Source organism: Micropterus salmoides, unplaced genomic scaffold, assembly GCF_014851395.1.
Source record: "Micropterus salmoides isolate LMB-PRFRI ecotype aquatic unplaced genomic scaffold, ASM1485139v1 Ms_hic_scaffold_21, whole genome shotgun sequence".
Lineage (NCBI taxonomy): Eukaryota > Metazoa > Chordata > Actinopteri > Centrarchiformes > Centrarchidae > Micropterus > Micropterus salmoides.
In genome coordinates this window covers 12,137,673-12,158,955 of record NW_024041262.1, presented here as the reverse complement: position 1 = coordinate 12,158,955, position 21,283 = coordinate 12,137,673, and the positions used below count along the sequence as shown (strand labels likewise).

The following is a 21,283-nucleotide window of genomic DNA, read 5'->3' as shown; positions in this document are numbered from 1 at the left end:
GGAGACAGATTTTTGACATGCTTCCCAAGCCATCTGCTTTGGGTTAAGGCTCGGAGACAGAGTCAAATACAGAGGAGCGAGAAGAGGGGAGTCAGACTGGAGAGGATGGTGAGGGCAGCAGGGAACATAGCGAATGAAATATTGACAAGCAATGGTAGAAAGCTATTTATTTGCATTGTGAACCTCTCTGTTTTGAATTGCTGTGGCATGGGTGTTTATGCCAGACAGGAGTTATCTATCCAACCAATCCAAAGACACAATAAGTTGATGTTGTTCATACAGCTACAAAAATATTTAAGTGGGCTATCATACTGGATTTTACAATAGAGACAAATATGCTGTGGTTCCAATCTCAAGGTTCTTGGAATATTTTGTTAAAAATACTTCAGTATATAAAAAACATTTATACAGTTGACAATTCCAATAAAGACGTGAAGGCTCTGGCTGGTTCTGAAATCCATCGGCCTGCCAAAGATCCAACAGAGAGTGTTCTGCTGGAGACGCCACAATATAAAACTAATTAGGAGACATGCTCCAGGCATATCTGTTGATTTGAAAGGGGGGGGGGTTTCACAATTTCTGCCACTCAAGATTTCCAAATGGCCCCAGCACCTTGCCAAATTCCCTAACTTTCCTTATCCTCTGACATTAGCTCATTAAAACGCAGCAACAAAAAGATATGACATGTAAAACCATGTTGATTTTATCCGTCCAGGTCTGCTTTTTGAGGTTTTTTGTCTTGGTTTCTAATCTCTCCTGTTTACTCCCCTCTCTCCTCTCCAAACTGTCCGTCTCCATCCACCCCCCTGTGCCATTCTACCAGTCCCCAGTGGGCACAGCCAGCCAGTCTGGGCAGGCCTGCCCCTTGCTGTGCCTCTGCACTGGATAAGCTCCTGCCTGGACCTTGGGTAGAGGCCTTTGTAAAGAGCCGTGGGGGTGTTAGTGTGTGTATGTGTTTGTGTATGTGTTACGTGTTGGTGTATAAGTGTGTGTAGCATTCACAGCAGAAGGAGAGAAGGGGGTCCTATCTGTGCCTAAGGGCTGCCCCCCAACGCACCCTCACCATGTGCCCTATTGAGACCTAAGGGAGCGTGAACAATCACTGCAAAACCAAAGAGCTAAGTCCCCTTGTTAGACAAGCCCAATTTTCAGGACCAGCCCCACCTCTCTCCTCCATGGTTTGTCCCACCCCCATCCCAGCACCCCAGCCCCACTCGTCAGTGGTTGACGGGCTTCGTTAAAGCGAGCTGGGGTCCTTTTATGGTGCTATTTAATTAGCCATTCCACAGCAAACTGCCATCCGGCCCTGCCACCGCCGCTGGCCCCTCTCATACTCTCAAACCACCACCATCTTCATCACTACCACCACCTCCTCTGCCTTCAACCCCACTTACTCAACCTCATCACCAACTCCACCTCTCCCCACTGTCTTTACTGGTCCCCTCCTCTCTCCTCTCCTTGTCTTTGTCTCCAGTAATTAGCCAGGGGATAGGGGGGTGGACTCATTGCTAGGTTGCTCGACAGTATTAGTGCTTGAGACTAGGAGGAAGGGAAGTGTCCTCCCTGCATGAGGTTTTCTCTCTCAGTCCAACACCACAAGACCTGTGGTGGAAGACAATGGAAATGGCCAGTTCTACAGTAGCCAGCTCAGCCTTACTGTCCCCGCTGCCCACTGAGCTCTGTCTACACTGGCACCCTAATCATTAACCAGATTATGACTTTGTGTGTCTGCAGTGTGTTTGCAGGGATCAGTAATTAAAGCACTTCTAGTAATAAAGGCTTTTCCATCCTTCCCTAGGAGGTTTTGTTTACATGCTACTCAAATTAATGATGATTCAGGTTAATTACTTAATATTGGAATAATGGTTCCAGCATTGGTTTTTTGATCTTTGATCACGAAGCTGGTGAGCAATTTCTCTTGAGCTGCAACATAACTATGAGCGCACATTCCTTCACCATGCACTCAAACATGAGTAGTCAAACAGTGAGGAAAAAAGTCTGGGGAGCCCCTGGCTGCAGGTCTACAACATGCTGGATCGACGCCCTCTAGTGACCACTACAAAAGGCAAGCACAATGACAAGTCGAAATACTCAATAACCCTAGTCAGCCTATCCATACTGTGCAGGATAAATACAACAACCTAGAGCCAGGATAAGATTCATTGGGTAAACACATATGAACTAAATTTAACCACCTTCTGAGTCTGATTTTAATGACATATTGAGTAAAACTGTTTGTTATGTATGAATTTGATTTTTTAAAAGTTCAGTTTTTGATTAAATGTATTGCTATCAGACTGGAGGTCAGCTTCATCACCGTTTTATTTTGCACGACTCTTTATAAATACCAGATTAAAAGGGTTAACCATGGGTTATTATGGCTGAACAAAATCTTTAAATAAATCAACTTGACAGTCAATAAATTAAACTAGCCTGAATCGTTTTTAAGTGGCATTATGGGAGGACCGACAAAAGTAAAAAGTCCAACATCGCATAATGACTGCTTAGCATGGGAAAGGTACCGCTTAGTTATCCATGGCCATTTATAGCCCTTAATTACGCGCCTATTTTGTGACCCCTGAGTTCAACGGGCCAAGTCCTGTGTAGACCCAAATGCTGACGAACAAAGGTGGAATGCGATGCCCCTTTCCGTAGACACGCTACTAAACGTTTCCCGTCAATTTCACGGGAAAGTTCAAGCGAAGGAAACTCTTAAACGCTTGAGCTGAGTATTGACAACGTATTGAACCTATTATTGCATCACAGAAACTCTGTGCTGATTCAGGAGAAAGATGTTGAATTAAAAATATATGTACGATTTCACAAATTCTGTAATACGAATAACACTGTTCATTGTGTGGATTATTACACTACAATACGGGATAAAACCGGTGCTTTAGGACCCAGTTGAGATTCGTTGTGATTGTGGCTGATATTTTCCACGTTGTGAGGGGAGGGGTGGCCCGGAGGGGGGGCTGTCAATCAGAGGGAAAGTGGCCGGGGTGGGCAGGCCCCTCTGACACTTTGTACCGTCGGAGGGGGATATTTAACTTGGGACTGAGCTCCACTCGCTACAGACACACTCACACACAGTGTGCCTAAGCAAAGAAACGCTCCAGCGCCAAGTCACTCAGACTCCTGAAGTAGGAGCGACTCAGTAGGAGCTTCTGTACCAGTTATCAAAGGCGTAGAGACGCTCCCTCAGGAATTGAACGCTTGCATCGACCGGGCAAAAAGGCTCTAGATTATGGACTGTCTCGTCATGCAGCGACAGTGGGATCTGGAGTTTTTCTGAAAGGATTCACAATGCCACAGTGAAAGGAACTCTGAACTATCAGCGTTTACTGGCTTTCTGCAGTTTGCATTTGATATGCACTGACACTGCAATTTGCTCTAACGCCGCTTTTCTGCCTTGTTATTACATGTACGACTGAGAGTTTTGTGGGAATGTTACAGCCTGAGACATTTATGTAAAGACTTGCTCTGCGATTTGGAACATCATCTGGAAAGATACATGGCTGTTATTTCATAAATTGAGATTGCATCCCACTGCGGCGCATTTTTCCTCTAAGTGTTTGGACATTTTCAGTGAGGTGCACATATCGACGGCTGGAATACCACAAAGCACTGACTGCATAGACCATTTCTTCAGTTCATGGATTGTGCGCCCTGGAACCTTGTCAAACCTGAGAGCGTCAGGCGACGTTAAGAGAAACCACGTTTATAAAAGCCGTGCGTAAAAATAACATTGGCCAAGGCAGCCCTCATTGCCGGGCGCGTGACATTTAAAACTTGGTGAAGTACTCTTTTGTGCGCCCTTCTCTCGCGGGACGCTCCGGATCTATTCTGTCTCTTTAGAAAACACTTCATTCCATGCAGCTCTCTCCTCGGCCGCTGTCATCCAGTGTAGACAGTTCGTCGTGGCTTCGAGCCCCCGGGGTAACCATGACAACCGAAAGAAACCCAAAGTGAATCCAGCGGGGTGAGGCCGGAGAGAGCGTGAATAGAGTTTTCCCCATTTGGTTTTGGGCTTTTTTTGTTTAGACTAAACACTTTTTACAAAGCGGGGGCACCGCTTTGCGCTGCAGGGTTGCATCAGCGGCAAATTGCAAAGTTGAAGGCGCCCTAAAAAGCAAAGTACTCCGCTCCATGTCATTCAAACCCGACCTGGTCTATTAAAAGTATCGCCTTGCTGGTGACTGAACTTCTACTATTTATGAAGCCCCGGGCTACTCATTGCAAAGAATACAGTAACCGGGAACAGAACTGAATATTATTTACGTGAGAAGAGCCGGTGCGTAAAGCAAGAGGAATAATGGGCCTTTCTCACACTCTACTCTTTTACGTGCTGGTGTGCGTTCACCTTGGAGTTTCCCAGCATTACCTTCGTCTCCGTCCGTCGCCCAGTGATCACCTACCCGTGCCCGACCTTAGGGAGGACCCCGACCCGGAGTACGACCCCCGGGAGCAGGACTTAGCCGAGAGGACTCTGAGGAAAAAACTCGGCAGTAACTTTGACCCCAACTTCATGTCCATCAGCTCGCCCATGCTGGTGAACCTATCCGCGTCAGACAACCAGGTGAAGATGCAGGGGCCCATGCCTAACGAGATTAAAAAGATGGACGTCACAGAGACCCCCTATGGAAAGAGAGTAAAAGTGGGCAAGAAAGCCCGCAGGAAATTTCTGCAGTGGCTGTGGACCTATACGCACTGCCCAGTGGTGTACACCTGGAAGGATTTGGGCGTGAGGTTCTGGCCACGTTATATCAAGGAGGGAAATTGTTTCTCTGAGCGCTCTTGCTCCTTCCCCGAGGGGATGTCTTGCAAACCCGTCAAGTCAATCAACAAGATTTTCCTCCGGTGGTATTGTCAAGGCTTTCTAAAACAGAAATACTGTACATGGATACAGGTGCAATACCCAATCATCTCAGAGTGCAAGTGTTCGTGCTGATTTTCTCTAAGGAAGTAGTGGTGGTTGAGGGGGGAGTGGACTGGAAATACGGTTTCTATTGCACTGTTAACTCTCTACAGAGGTGGGCACCATAGCAAATCTATTTTTTTATATAGCATTTAAGTGAAATACCAACATTGTACATATTTAAGAAAAATGCAGCTATTTTTTCTAATTGAACCAGGACCATATTTTATTCTCAACCCTGAAACGTGTTTTGGGGGGAACACGAGCACTTCATAAGGAAGAGCTTCTTTTTTTTTTGATATTTTTATGAGACATTGAAGATGGAATGCATATGCTACACTTCTCTAAGAGGTGAACTTTTCTTTTCAACTGAACATTGATGCTGACTGTTATTTCACTGCAATGCTGCCTAGAGTTTTTGTATAATATTAATATCAATAATAATTAAATTGTAAAAAAAAAAAGTTGAGGTTAAAGATATATAAAGGCGTGAACTCAGCTTTTTTGGAATACATAGTATTGTAGAAATAAACAAATCTGTACGTTTTATTTATTATTTTAACGATTGTGAGTATAGAGCATAAGGAAAGAGAATAGCAGAGTATACCAGAAAAATATGGGAGATGTCTACTTGAATATTTCTAAAAAGAAAAAAAAAGTAAATAAAATAAATAAAAAGTAAAACATATCAGTGTACATGTTATGTTTACACGTTTTAGCAATAAAGTCTATCTTTTCAACGTGTATTAGTGTCAAGCCATGTTGCTTACAACGAGTGTCTATGTCCAGGGGGGCGTGTACACTGTAAAAGAAAAATTTCATCTGGACATGGTGTCTCATTCAGTCACAAAATCTTTCCCTGCAAGAAAAAGTCTGTTGATGGCTGAGATGATTTCACTTGTTTGCAATAAAGCTTCATTTTGAGGATTTTCTATAAGAAAGTGCCACAACAATGTCAGAAAATATCTCTGAATACCTTTTCTTGAATTGCAAACAAGTTAAACTGAGCAACGTTTTATGAAAATGTTGTTTAAGACGATGCCAGTCTGATATTTTTTGCAGTGTAGACGGCCGGGCTCCGAAATGGAGTGGAGTTACTAACTGCACAGTAAGTTCCAAGCTTCTGTGATTGTGTGTGGACTGCCTGACGCTCCACGCCGTCACAGTGATTTTAGAAAGGGCTGATTTACTACGCTGTGTAATGCGCAACACATACCTCAAGCGCCTCCACAGAACTGGCATTCATTTGTCTCCGCCAGTGAGGGGAGGAGAGGCCACGCACATTCATCTCCCCTGTCTACGCACATGCTCGCTTCAGGGCTCCGAGGTGTTAACATAATGGGTAAAATATGATTCAGACATTTCAAACAGTGTCAGATGATGAAATGGCGAGCGTAAATGTGCAAGCCAGCGGCGTCTGGGGTCTGTGCCTTTTACTCTGGAAGCTCCACACAAGTTCCACTGAGGTATTTGTATAGAGGTGGACTGGAGCAGACCGGCGCCTATTCAAGCCTGACCGCCCTGGAGAAAAAAAAAACACAAAGCCCATAAAACAATGGTCAACTGTTTTTGACGTTAGCAGACTATTAATTGGAGAGCTGGGGTATGCTGTCTGCAAGTTAAAGAGATATGGCCAATTAAACGCGCTTGAGACGCGCTGGGAAATTAAGTCCTATGAAAGCCAGGAGTCATTTTCTGTAAGTTAAGTTTTTTTTATAGTGTTTATATTATTGTTTGAATACAATCAACGACTTAAACAGAGCCATGACAAACTGTCTGAAAGCTAAAAGCAGCTTTTGTAGTATTTCCACTGAGCGCAACTTGTGTGCGTTAAAGTGATTTGTGTTTTTGCGGGCAGAGTTGGATTTGACACTTGCCGCCCGGTTATTGTGACAGAACCACTGAGGGGATTTGGTAAGCAGAGGAGAAGAACGGCAGCATGCCAGCGGCAGAGGAGGACGAGGAGGAGGAGGAAGAGGAGAAGAAGCGAGGGGGGGGGGGCTGCTTTCCTTACTGTCAGCTTCTTTCTTGATGATGTCTCGGGGTTTTTAGAAACTGCGTCTCTGACTCGACGGCGCCACTCAGCCGCCCCCTCTCGACTGCGCAGAATGAGGCACTTTGGGAAACAGTAACCCTTTCAGGCTCTGCCCGGAGAGTATTTTAGAAGCGTGTGAAAGGCAATACGCCGCCCTGGCTCCAGCCAGTTAGGTGCGCACCTTTTAGAAACAGAGCCTGCCAGACAGTCAGGTTAGAGGTTCTCAAAGTGGGGTCCGGGGACCTCCAGGTGGTCCTTGAGGGGATTCCAAGGGGTCCTCAGCAAAAAGATGAATTGTTAAATTCCAGAAAAGTACTTAATTCATACGAAATATCCCCATTTTGCATAGTAAAAAGTATATGCATTATTACTTCGTGTATCAATCTATTCATTATCATCTCTTCACTGACAGTGCCAGATATTAAATTAACACCTGCCCTGCACACAACTCTGATCAAATGGTAGCCAAAGACTTAATGTTTGTTCTTTTGTGTTTTAATTAAATTAAAATGTTAGATATGTATGATCAGGACACATATGTTTATTCTGGGTTTATTATTTTAGAACTCATCACTGTGCTGAAAGTGTTGTCTGATTAGATAAGCTCACATTTCTTCTAACCCTGGCAATTTGTTCCAAATCCAGTCCCAGCTTCAAATCCACAGTACCTCCACTAAATGAATCCCCTCCTAGAAATAGAAACCATTTACATACAGAGTTAATATAGAAGCGTCTAACACGGTTGAAGGTTAAATACAGACCATGTGGGGGTTTTTCTTACACCTGGGGAAAAACGCCAATCCTCAAATTAGGAACTGTCAGAGACTCCTGTCTTCACTCTATGCAAAGCTGCTATGTTGACTATATCACTGCTTCACACCATTCATGAAAGCTATACTTTCATTCATCAACAAATTGCAAAATTCACTTGATGTAAATTTACAATCCTTATGGCTACAGACTTAAAAATCATCCTTATCCTTGATTGACATATTATGCTGAGAAAAATGAGAAAAGAGATCAGAGAGCCACATGTGAAGCGCTGACATGGCAGAGCAGCCTGCATTCATATACTGTTCATAAAAATGTCAAGTGACAGTGGCCTTTACCCTGTCAGATGCTCAGCATCATTATTGTCTGACACAGTCTCCACATTCATGAGCACAGACCTCTGACACAATGGGCTACAATGACCCAACAATAATAAATACTGTTTCATAAACCCTCGCTAATATGAGACAAAGCACATATTTGGTGCCTGTACAGGGAGAATTACATAAAAGCCTGGAGACAATTAGGATGGGGGTGATGGGGGGAGGGGTGGTATGTTTTGCGGTGAAGATGATGAGGCTCTGTCTCCTGATGAGAGTCAGTTATTATGATGGATTGTGGTCCGATTGGGAATGATCAGGGTGCGTCAGTGGGTGGGCGGTGACTTTCATTCGAGCAAACATGTGAAAGACACATCGGTACCTGTGTGTGTGGACACACATCTACACCGAAGAATAAGTGTGTAAATCAGAGTGTGTGCGGATTGCACGCATGCACACACTCAGCCACAGGCACACACACACACACACACACACACGCACATCTCCGCAGTGTGTGCAGCGGGCTGACAGACAGACAGAGACGGAGACAAGGGTCTGTGGCTGTAAGTAAGGCCCAAACCCCATGGTTGTAAAAGCCAGTGAGTCAGCACTGCTGAGGTTATTGATGATGACAGGGTATTAGATGGAGCACTAAGGGGAGGGAGGGCACACACACACACACACACACACACACACACATAAATGGAGTCACCACAGATGATACCCAGCATTTTGTCAGACCACCAACCCCCGGCTTGGGGTGTCTGGAGGTGTGTGTGTGTGTGTGGGCGTCAAAGCATTTGTGCAAGTATAAGAATCAAGAGATGTGTCTAAGTGAGTGTGTGTGTGTGTGTGTGTGTGTGTGTGTGTGTGCGTGTGTGTGGCAGGAGCTGTAGATGTATGTCTGCAATGATGGTGTATGAATGCATGGACGTGTTTTTCCCCAGATCCATTACAATCTTCCCGGTGGTCTTGAGCTGACTAGTCACTCCCTAAACCACCACAAGGCTCTGATTGGTTAATTGCAGTCTTCTCTCACCAAGGTAATGCCTGAAATGCGTGGCTGTGTGTGAGTATTTAAGATGGGACGTCTTACTCAAGGACTTCACATAGTATGCTTCTTAATACCCTCCCATCCTGATGTTAACCATCTATCACTGCAAGAGCTCACAAACCTGACCTGGAGTCAGCAGCAGCAGGCACAGAATTCATAACATGCCGTTACATCAACACAGCGGCCATCTTTGTCGGCAAACAACAGGTGACTGTAGTCAAATAACAGATGATTGTAATCAAACTCCAGTCATCGCCAACAAGCGGCGCTTATGACAATTAAGCAGACTGGTAATGCACTGGAAATGCAGTCAATGCCACAAAGAGTCATGAGTGCATTCATCGTGCCCAGGGCTGTATTCCTTAAATCTTAGATTCTAAACACTGGTTGGCAGTTAATTTTTTCTGGACTTGGACTTGTCGCATGTGGAAAAGTGTGGCTGGTAACTTCAGTATGCTGCAAATCTGCAGAGTGTGAGGAGCAACTTGTAATGCCAAGCAGGGCTTTCCTGCCCAAAATACAGATAAAAGACAAGTTGACCAGGCCTTCAATATCCAGGCTCTGTCCTTCATGTTTGAAATTATCTCTTAAAACATTTCTCCACGCACGTTCCATGCATGTTTTTAGATGCTAGCTGTTGTATCTGTAATTCTCTTGAGCCCAATATGACTTATTAAATTTATTCGTCTACTATGTTTTACACTTACATACAAGTGATTTAAAAAGTAATAATCAGCTAAATGTCTATTTCATATGGCTTGTATCCTTGGAGCTTCAATTAAACACACAACAGTAAGACCCTGGTTGCCCTATATGCTCTTGTGCTGCTACCCTTTTAATCAGACGCATAGTGTCAGAGTCACATTTCTGTAGTCGTGCTTGCTGATTACTCAGTTTAACTCTTGTTAGATGTAACAGATATTGTAAGCCCGAAGTAAGGCCTAAAAATAGAGCTGTGGGTGGTATGGCACTTGCAGGGCTGGGAATAGTGCACATTCTGAGCTCTGTTTCCATGGTTACTTGTGCTTTCTCCCATTGCCAGCATGGGTCTCGAATTCAGAAAATAGTCCCTTTGCATCAATGGCTGCTGTTTTTATCCCTTTATTAAGAACAGTCTAATTTTACTTTTTTATCATGTTTTTTTCCTCACCAATCATGAAACGCGTGTTAAAGTTTGTGGACCGTATTTGGTGCATGCCAGTGTCACAGACTGTGGATTGTGAAAGTGTTAGGCCTGGGGCTAAAAATGCATGGACACAAATACGGCATCAACCACTACTGACTTTACCATCTTTACCTCATCAAACTAAAATCAGAAACTTGGCTTGTCTGTCAATTGGGACACAAAATTCAGACCGTTTTAAACCACTTGACCAGCCCATACAAACAAGAGATGTTCCCACAGTGCTCCTGATACACAATTGCTCCCTGGTTGTCAGAAAGACACACGCAGGTGAACTATCTTTAAGTTGTTTACTTGACTACTCAACTTGATGAAGATTATATACACACACTTTCACCCCCCAATTAAAATCTATATTTTCCATATCCATCTCCTCTCAGCTCACTGATTGCTGCTGTACTCCCTAGACACACACACACAGAGTCACACATATATACACCTCCCCCTCACAGCCTGTCCGGCGGCTGTCTCCCAGTACCCCTCTGTGCGCCTAGATGGCATGCTGAGAATGTTTACTTTCGCCACAGTGTGTATTTACAGAGCCTAATAGTTTTTTAGGCCGCAATGGCGCCTCGCTTCGTAACATGTGTAAAACCCAACTACTCCTTCTTACTCCTCTCTCTTACGTCTCTCTCTCTCTTACACTCATAATACAGAAAACATACATCGCCCCCACCAAACAACAAGTCAAACCTCTGGTATTTCAGGTTTGGGAGTAGTGCAAGCTCTTATGCAGCCAGGTGACATGAGGAAGCAGCAACATCAGATTGTGATATTACCTCTCCTGTGATTGGAGTGAATGGATCAGATGAAGCTAAAAATAAGGCCAGAGAAGAGAGTGTGTATGCTATTAGAGGTTGAATGAATGCACTAAGGGCTCGCATTGAATGGGCACATGACATCCTGAATGGTTATGCGTGACATGTGGCAACAAAAGAGATTTGTGAATGTGTGTCTACACCATGTGTGAGTAAGTTTGTTGAGAAAGAGAGTAAGGGTGATGACGAAGTGTACTTGGATTAAACAGATTATGCAAATGATACAGCCTAACTGGGATTTCTGATGGCAGATAATTCCTTCACATTTGCAAAATAAATGGGGAACCTATCAATTGATTTCATGGTTACTGAAGGCAACACAATATAAAATGATAACTTATTTCAAACAAGTAAAATGAGAAATTGGTGTTATGACACAACCAGCCAAGTGCAGTGTTTTAATGCTGATGGCCATATCCTTTGCTTTGGTTTGGTTTGTTCCTTGTAACCTTGTAACATGTACTATGCAAAAACATGCCCATACACACACACACACACACACACACACACACACAAAAACACATGATAGACAGCAGGGTCATGGGTCATGATTACATGTCAGTTGCTGAGCAGTGTAAAGACCTTAATTTAAGGAAGTCTAAGTCACCTTCATAACAGGTTCCACATAAGCAGTCAGAATTGAAGGTAGGACCCCACCATTAAAAATAAGAACACTTGTGTCAATTCATCTTTTGTCACCTGAGCTCAACATGTTCTCATATATATGACCACTGGAGACAGTCCAGCGACAGGCGTACCGTACGTTACGTAAGTCATGTGACATTAAACACATGGTAAAAGTTAGCAGTGTGGGTAGGTTTAGGCAATAAAACTACTTGTTTAGGTTAGGAAAACGTTGTTTAGATTAAAATAATGTCAAATCACGTGACTTAACTCAGTAAGGGGTTAGGTTTAGGGGTTGGGGGTAAGGGAAAGTCAGTAATGCTTTCACTTCAATTTCAATTCAATTCTAAATAAGTCATCAATGACTTAGTGGTTTCACATGTGTTTGTTTTCACACACAAATGCCGGTTTCCTGGGTAAAAGTCCTGAATTTGTGTGACCCAGAAGTCCACCTCCTCATGCAACCTCTCTTTTTTACGTCACCTGACATCCTCCTTTGCTACATCATACAGCCACTAGAGGTCATGGCCAAACAATAAATGTAAATATAGGTTGTAATAAGCTGCTTGAACAGATGACCTATACGGTTGTTTTTCTGGTGAGGACAGGCTATCTGAGCATTAAGGCATTTAGCAACAATTGAACTCAATTGTCCCAACTCTTCCTTGTATATATATATATATCAGTGTTTAAATGTGCAACTTATTGTTCCATTTATTGTTTCCTCATTTAGTTTATATGGTTAGGCGAACTCAGTTACAATACCATTACACTATTAAAATTATAAAGAGATTATACTATACAAAAAACTTTATTAAAAATGTTTTTTCATTCATCTGTTTAAGAAAACTTACACCATACTATACAAAAAAACTTTCTCCCCTTCATCCCAGTACTCTCATGCATACACACTGGACACAAAGCCTGCCCGGCACTCCCTGTTCCCCACCCACATGCACCCAGAAATCCTGGAAAACAGTTCTGTACTTTCTTTGTTGTTCCTGTTGATGACTGTATAAAAAAACTATGTGTTGTCATGTTGACATAGTAGTATTTCAAGTAAAGCCTCTGTTCAGTGGAGCCAATTAACCATTATATACTAACTTACTAACATAAGCAGAAGTACATGAGACAGGTTGCATGCAAGATAGATATCATCACAAAATAACTTCTGGAACACAATATGCATGACAGATTAATGATGTACATACAACAGCATAAAAGTGTCAAACACTGATCATTATAAAAGGGGTTAAGAGGACAGTGTACTCGATCCCACTGAAAAGACAAAATAGGCATTAAGAGTGGCGTCTAAAATGAGCTATTGTTTTATTTTCTTTCTCCCATAAAACAAAGAGCATGAGGGAACAAAACAGGTGAAAATTACTGGCTGTATTATCCCCACTGGGCCGCCGTGCACGATTTGGGCTGATGAACCTGATGTCCTGACGCCTGCCTGTCTGTCGTATTCAGCCGAGGTGTTCTATTCAGAGTGAGGGACCAGGGGACACACAGCCCAGGGGGTGTGGACGTAAATGTGTGTGTCTCATGTATGTGTGTTGTTGTGCAAGGGAGAGGGAGGAGGCTCTGTGAGCAGTAGAGAATGCTCGGCGATGGGTTACCAAAAACATAGCACCAGGGGACAATGGGACCCAGGACATTCCTGACATAACCCCAACACACCGGGGAGGAAGTGCAAGGGGGATTTATTGGTGTCAACGGCCCCGGGAGGAGGAACGGGTGCCTCTTTTGTCCCCTCTGGCGTTGGAGATGGACTGAATCGAGACACCTCGAGGATGCCTCAAAACACATACACACATAATCACTTCTTTGAAAGAAGAACCACCAATTAGGGAATGGACATATATGGCTATAGAGGTTTAGACTCAAAGGGGGCAGGTTTCTGTGTGTGCGCGCGCGTGTGTGTGTGTGTGTGTGTGTGTGTGTGTGTGTGTGTGTGTGTGTGTGTGTGTGTGCGTACGCTGTTGCATGCCTGCCTGCATGCACTTGTCAATAGGATCTGAATGTAAAGGGAGAGCCAAATGGGATGCTTTTCAGCTCAGATTGCACAAGGGTTGACCCCATGGGAACACTGCTATGAACTTGTTTGAATCAGAGGGCATTTAGTCTCATTTTGGAATGGTTCATGTTGCACTGAAAGAGACCACAGTGAACAAGACAATGTAATAATGCAGTAATTGGCTGGACAATTGTCAAATTAATTTCCCCCAGTTACCCAAAACGTTGTCTGTGTGAGCTAAGACATGGATAATACTCTCTTGTTGAGTGAAATGGAACAAAGTTCATTTATAATATCACTTCAATCCCTTATTAAACAAAACAGCCAAAACATTGTGTAAGCAATAAAAGCCAGTTTGTGTTGTCCTACAACAGAGTTTGTAAACTTTTCCTAGAAAAGGCGTGAGCCACACCAACCATTATGTCCATTTAAATATTATTCATTTGGTGAGAGTAATGGGAGGGCTGGTTTTGAATTGCATTGTAATTACTGACCCACCCCGAGCCTCCTTACAGATTATGCAAACCATATTGAAGGTAAATACCCCTTTTGTGAATCAAAATGACTACAGAAAGCTGAAAACTGGGCTAGACAAAGAATATATTTTCTCCCTAGATACTTGAGACTAAAAGGCTACAGAAAACATCAGCACTGCATTGACTGAAGATTAAATTTAAGGTTGTTGATTTAGAAAATATTAATATAACTGCTGAAGCTGGATACAAAAACTCACTTTGGAGTTTGCCCAGGACATAGCTCACCATTACTTTTTTATGTTCCTTAACACAAATACAGGTTTACACACAAAACAAATTCCTCCTGGTCAATCCAAAGAAACAAGTACCTATCTTTAAGGATTTACACCTGCAAAGTGCTCTATTGATGACAGCCGCCCTAAATCACAGCTTTGAAGCTTTTTATCCCTGGGATCAGTCTGTCAGTTTTTCTGTACCAACCTGGTGTCAGTTTAACCATTTTTTAATTTCTGGATATGGCCTTGATCGTCAGCTCCTTTGACCTGCTTATTAAATCCTGGAACAGGTGGAGGACCATGTCAAACTACACCAACACTGCCATCTAGTGCTAAACATATTGCGTTATCTCCTAATAAATGTGAGTACGCTTGGAAAACTGTGATTGACTACACTGTGGTTATGTGTGATCCCTAGATAAGCAGTATGAAGTTGACTTTTTGAGGACTTTGTTAACTTGTCCATAATTAGTCTGTCACATAATGCTTTACAATCAGATAAACTTACACACTTCTAGATATGTTAATTCACCCATCCTAACTTTAGATGATCAAAAATGTGTCACTACTGTTGGACAGCCTAGAAAACTCGGTATAGTAGAAGTGTTCTGCATGTAAACTGGTTGTAGTTTACCAAATGTGGAATAGGCATAACTTGTTAACATGCTAAGATTTGCTAATTAGCATTAAACACAAGTACAGCCGAGGCTAGTGTTCATGTCATTAGTTTTGCAGGTATTTTGTGATAAACTGAAGCATCGGACAAACTGATATTGTCTGAATTCACTGAAAGCCACAAATGTCAACCTCATGGTGGTGCAAGAGGAAACGTCAGGCGAGGTTCAAAGTCTGTGGATATCTGTACCAACCTGTGTGCCAATCCATCCATTAGAACTTGAGATATTTTGACGTGTCGGTGGAGCTATAGAAAAGAGTCAGGGCATTACCAAAGTGGCGAGGATTCATCCTCTCTGTATCTTGAATGTCAATGACATATTTTAGTCTGGACATTGCCTCACTAAAGGTTATGCTCAATTACAAGGCAAAGAAAAGGAGCACTGGTGCTCTGGTGGCCCAGGGGTTAACTGTGACTATACAGGACATAAGAAAGTATACAGTTAATCAGAAGTAATCTCAGTTACTTCCAACTGCCGAAAGAGCATCAACTGAATGATAACCCACCAATCAAAACTGGTAATAATTACCATTTTCAAAGAGAGAAAGAGGGAAACACTGAAACGTTTAAAGTTTTCTTCTAATTGATTGCAGATTTATTTGGCCATTATTTACTATCAGTGTGCTTGAATTGAACCACCACCATCATCCACTTCCAGCTCACTGGATTACAAATAATTCATAGAGGCTCTGTAGCCTTGGGTGGCATTGTTGTGGCCGTACAATTTATTAGCTAATTGACAAGACAGTGCCAGATTCTGCCGCTCATGAATATCAAGGCGGAATGAGAACTGGGACGTAAGCTTTCATTAGCGTTTCAGCTCCCTTGCTCTCTCTACATCTTCAGAACACACATAGAGTTCAAATGGGAACTCCCAAGCACTTCCAGCTGGCAACACTTTGGGATAATGATGCTGGATTCCACACAAATGAAGGGTCTAAATACCACCAGAGAGGTACCTGAACCCCTTCCTCAATATACAGACATGCATACATGTATGTAAAACACACATACATACCATGTAGAAAAAAAAGGTTCTCTGTGGGTTAATCACACATGCACTACATGCCAAGTGGGAAAGCCAATTTCCCACCATCATCCTGGACAGTCACTGCTGTCAAATGTAAGCAGCTAACCCAAAAATAATCCCACAGAAAGTCAACAGCATCCCCCTCCCACACGCACACACTGAGGCCGGCACACATCCTCAGAGTCTTCAGGAGTGCAGATTGGGTTACTGCAGATTCCTAGCTGCGGCCTCAAGGTATCCTCATTTAAAAACTCTCTGCGGTTGAGTCATCACTGTGAGCTGGGAAGAGACCACCTTCAGTGGTGTGATGTCAAAATGATGGATGGGACAATAATACTGGCAGAAGAGCTATTGATAGCTCTCTTTCCTTAATGTTGACATGTTGATACCGCACACCCCAAGCAATGGAAGTGTGTGCATGTGTGTGTGTGTGACACAGAGGGAGACACAGAGAGACTCTATGCCTGCACACACATACACACTGCACAGGGACATGCTGGTATTATAGCCATTAATATCTCTTCCGTTCCCACTCAGGCCCCGGGACTTTGAAGTGGAGTGGCAGCTGAGCCCTGAGCGAGTGAGTGTGTGAGAGGATGTATACAATAACGCCAACATGCCGTCCTGACTCAAGATGAGTCTGCAGAGGGAAAGTAAACAGGCAGGGTTCCCCAAGCGGCTGTCGTTATAAACAGGGGGTGTGCTGAGAGAGGCTCAACTTGTTTATTTTTACATGGGACCTCAATGTCATTTTGAAGTGCCCTCAGTGCTCTCTCTCTCTCTCTCTCTTTTGACCTCCTCCCATTTTAACCAAAAAAGTATACCTCTAAAAAGACGACTTTCATATCAGACACAGGGCAAAGATGTTTGGCAGGAACATTAATCATTGCTGTAACTGCAAGCAGGAAACCAAACTAAGCACAGTGTGTTCTCCAACTTAATTGTCTATGAGTGTGACAAATACACATGAAAAGTGCATATGAAATGTGATTACATAGTCTGATCAATTGATCAGGAACATTTTTTATTACCAAGTGATAATTGGTCCATATTATTGAATGACAGTGACTCTTTAACATTCAGTATAGAAAGTGCACAGTTATTTTTTATTACATGGCTACAGATCTTTCTCAGAGCAAGCATTTTGAGTTATCAAACACAGGTGTAACTGATGGCTGCATTCCATTTAAGTGTTTTAGTATCAGCCCTCCATTGTGTGTGCTGGCTCAGTTGCAGGGCTTACTGGGACAACTAAATGGAACAGAGAATCATAAATGTTATTAGGATTCACCTGAGCTTTTCTAGCCATGACAATTCAAAATGTCTGCATTACCAAAAGTCTGACATGGCTTATAACGTTGCTTAATCTTCTTTTATAAGTGGTCTCTCTTCTTCTACTATTATGTGTACACGAACGACAATGAATTCGGGCTAACAGAAGTATAAATCTGGGAGCTACTGTATGTGGGTGGATCCCTGGTGAGGAACCCGACTGAGCATAAAAAGTGCTCAGCCACAAGAGGGCGCCCTCCCACCACTGAAAACCAGGTGGGGGGGTTCCCTCTGGACAAGGTAAGCATCTCTCCTTGCGCCCAACAGCAGAGGCGCCCAACAGCAGGGGTGCCAAAAAATGAAGCGAGGAAAAAGCCGGAGGCTGACGTTTTCGCAGGGTGTCCGCCGCAGGGAACCCAGCGCTAAGAGCCCCGGGCTTTGAGCAGACAGACCACTGAGGCTTGTTTTGCAGACAAAATCAGGAGACTGATCCAAGTGCAACAACTCTAAAGGACCGAGGAGAGCTCCCAGCTTGAATCCCATCTGACAGCAAGTGAGTGTGTTGCCTGTTGTTAGTCTTGCTTTCTTTCATTCTGTCTTTAAGGCAGTTCAATCTCTCCCAGTTGTAATTGGAGAGATAATCTACCTAGATTAGTGCCTATGTGGCGGCTCCTTTATTTCACAGAAATGTGTCAAAATTGGCCCTCAAATGTATGACATTGTCACTGTGGAAATAGACACAGTTTATGTGTAGTGAGGGTTAAAGCTGACAGCAGAATTTTCCACTTTGTTGTCTTCTAACTATAGACTCAGAGTATTTTGTTCAATTCCAAGAAACTCTGTTGGACCGAATCACTGAAAGCCTGCTGTGATTCTTCCAATTTCTCTATTTACTGGCCCGCTCTCTCAAATGTCTCAGTTAAACTCAACCATTTTAATAGAAAACATAGGAAAGCAAACAATAAAAGTGTGTCTACAACGACATTCCCTCACTGAGAGAGAATATTCATAAAGGAGAATAAAAATAAAGGGCAGGGAACATTGAAAAAAATAGTAGGGAATATTAAAGATTCATTTTAAAAGTAATTTGGACTCCTGTTGGTTTAGGAGTCTGATCCACCCGGGAAATCGTCAAGGAGAGGAGAATTTCAGATGAAGAACTGGGACAAATGAAAGAATAAAATAATTGGACAGGAGGCCAGAAGAGCAGAAGAATTAGGCTAATAACAATAAATAGAGGCTAGTGGTAGATAATGTGTCAGGTTTCCACGCGCAAAAAAGTGCTGTAATGATTTTACTGCACATTAACTCGTCATGTTTCCTGCTCGAGTTTGATTTAATTTAATTGATTTTAGCCTGTCTTTGATGACGCTGGCACCAGTTTACCCTCTGGTGTTTAAACCCATTAATTGGCAGTGTCTTATTAATTTTTTTCTGCCCCATTGCTTCACTGACATCATTAATTAGTATTGGCTGCTGGTGTGTTCTGATGAAGGCGTCACGCGCACGCACGCACGAACAGGTTTGGGATTAATGCTTATTATTTTCAATTATCCGCGGGTTTGAATGCATATTTAAACGGTCTTTGTTTGAAATGAATTACTGGAATAAAGGCACCAAAAGCGCACCTCGGTCCCGGGCCGAGCCGAGCCGAGCAGAGCCGGGCCGGGCTGTTCCCCCCAGAGGATGGTACAGTAAATACAGGAGGAATGTTGATCAGCTTATAGCGGAGCCGGGAGGTGCTCGGGATTTGATCGGTCGTGATGCTAGAATAATGACCCGCTGGTAGGCAGGCTGCACCTGCAATAGGCTACCACAGAGCAACACGCGGGCTGTCGCCTATAAATTAACTGGAATTATAAAACGGAATGTGGCCGTCCTCGCTGCTCTGCCGGGCTGGTTTAACATACATATGTAAGTCTTTACAGCATAAATACTTCTAGGGCTCAAATGTGATTTGCAGAGACAATTTGGAAGTTCTAACAGACAAATCAAAAACCACATTTATAGTCAATATTACTATGAGTCATCACATCACACTTGATTACCATTGAAATAGTAATCAATAGTGATTGTCTTAACACTGGAAACCGGTGACCTCTCCAGTGTACTTTTACGCCCATTCACCATTGATGGGCTGTATAAAATTATACTCACGACAAATGTAGCTGTTGCTCTTTAACCTACACGCTAAGAGAAGGTATAAATCCATATGAATACAGTTAATGAGTTAATGTGGTGCTGTTGTGGCCGAGGGTGCAGGGCCACATTTTCTGTGCCAAATCGAACGTTTCTCTCTACCCACACACACAATAGACCATCGTCATGATGCAACCAGGAGTCAATACCATAATATGTTTAATTTGATGCTACTTTTATTATTACATATTAATAAAGCCATCAAAACGCTAACATTTTCGTGCCTTGACGCACGGGCATACGCTAATAAATCCAGCATGTGTTGGACTATTACTAGGATTAATAAATTATAACATTCTGCATCTGCCTCTTGTTTCTGTGGGCCCCGGAGCCCCGCCAGGCCTACTCCGTTTCAACAGTTTCAACGTTGTGTTCTCATTACGACCTCCATATGGCTGCCTGTGAACACAGCGAGCCATGGGGCATTTAGAGCAGGCAGCGCAGTAAGAATCAGTCCGTAAAGCGGCGGAGGTATTTGTTGTAAAAGTGAGACCAGTTGTGTTGTTTGAGGGGAGGGAAAAAAAATCTTGAACCAAGTGGTAGTTTGGTCAAGTGTAGATTTTCGTTCGCTCGTTATTTTGGCTACACAACTAAATTTTGCGCACCACCAAATAACAGGTAAAATGACACGTAACAAGTTACCAAAACACAGTTGGCTTCTCTCTCTCCCTCGCTCGCTTTCTCTCTTCCTCTCTCTCTCTCTCTCTCTCTCTCTCTCTCTCTCTCTCGCATACACGGTTGGGAAAATCTGGGTTTGATTTTAATGGGGAGTAGCCTACCCTGGGTTTGCTGTACAACCTATGGATGTACTGGACGGTTTTCAATTGGGCTGAGCTTCGTGCGCGGAAGGGTGCAGTAGTCTACCTCCTTTCGGTGTCTCCTCATTATCGACTGTGTTGCACGCGTTTTTCTTGTCTTTAATATTTTAACGAGGCGAGTGTGAGAAACACGAGACACTTTTGGAGAGGACGATTTCTGACGGAAGAGAACCTAAAGGCTAATTGGTGTGGATCTCAGGGGATGTCCTTTTTAAATTCAAAGACAGCAACATTCCCGACTTGACACTGGGGTAAGTTGAACTTGCAGGTCACTGTGCCTGTTTATTTCACATCCGGCGTGTTCGTGATTTTTTGGAGAGCAGATTTCAATTTTACGCACCACTTATTCTCTTAGAAAAGAAGTGAGAGACTCACAGCGTGTGCTGTGGCGGGCTGTCTATTATCTGCCATTTGTTTTAAATGAGGCCAATGACTGTCATTACTTTATTATAGGCGGAGGTCGTGTGTGACAGTAAGTATGTGCTTGGATCGCTGAATTAGCGTGGCGCGCTGGATCAGAGCGGCGGACAGAACAGACAGGTGTCAGCCAGCCTCCTCAGTTTACAACTGGCCCGTGGGTCGCAGCAAAAAAAGCGAGAAAAACAGCCCGCGCCGAGGATTTAATACTAAGCACAAGAGGTGGGCTATATGGAGCTAGTGAGCTTTACTAGAGACTTGGAATCAGAGCCAAGTGCGCATGCCAAAGCAAGCAGCGCGCTTCTCGGTTCCCGTCTTCCTCGGCACTGCCTTCGCCAAGTCTACCAATGTGTTTGTCACTTCTAATATTTTCCCTT

General features: G+C 43.4%; 2 protein-coding genes across 3 annotated transcripts in view; both read left to right on the top strand.

Moving 5' to 3' along the window:
- The first annotated feature begins 3,085 nt into the window (after positions 1 to 3,085).
- On the top strand, positions 3,086 to 5,662 carry nog2 (noggin 2). The gene has a single exon (XM_038736317.1). The coding sequence runs from the start codon at positions 4,316 to 4,318 to the stop codon at positions 4,949 to 4,951; it is 636 nt and encodes a 211-aa protein (XP_038592245.1). The 5' UTR covers positions 3,086 to 4,315; the 3' UTR covers positions 4,952 to 5,662.
- A 12,174-nt stretch (positions 5,663 to 17,836) lies between these two features.
- ntn2 (netrin 2) overlaps positions 17,837 to 21,283 on the top strand; it is a 43,829-nt gene continuing 40,382 nt past the window's right edge. The window contains exon 1 of one of the 2 annotated variants that reach the window (XM_038736304.1): positions 17,837 to 18,025. The gene's annotated coding sequence lies outside the window, so the exon portion shown is untranslated. Of the gene's footprint in view, positions 18,026 to 20,368; positions 20,741 to 21,283 lie in introns of those variants that run through there. The other variant, XM_038736303.1, reaches the window with a different exon arrangement.

What these genes read in the sequence shown, in the direction of transcription:
- nog2 (XM_038736317.1), top strand. Translation starts at nt 4,316, where the DNA reads ATGGGCCTTTCTCACACTCTACTCTTTTACGTGCTGGTGTGCGTTCAC.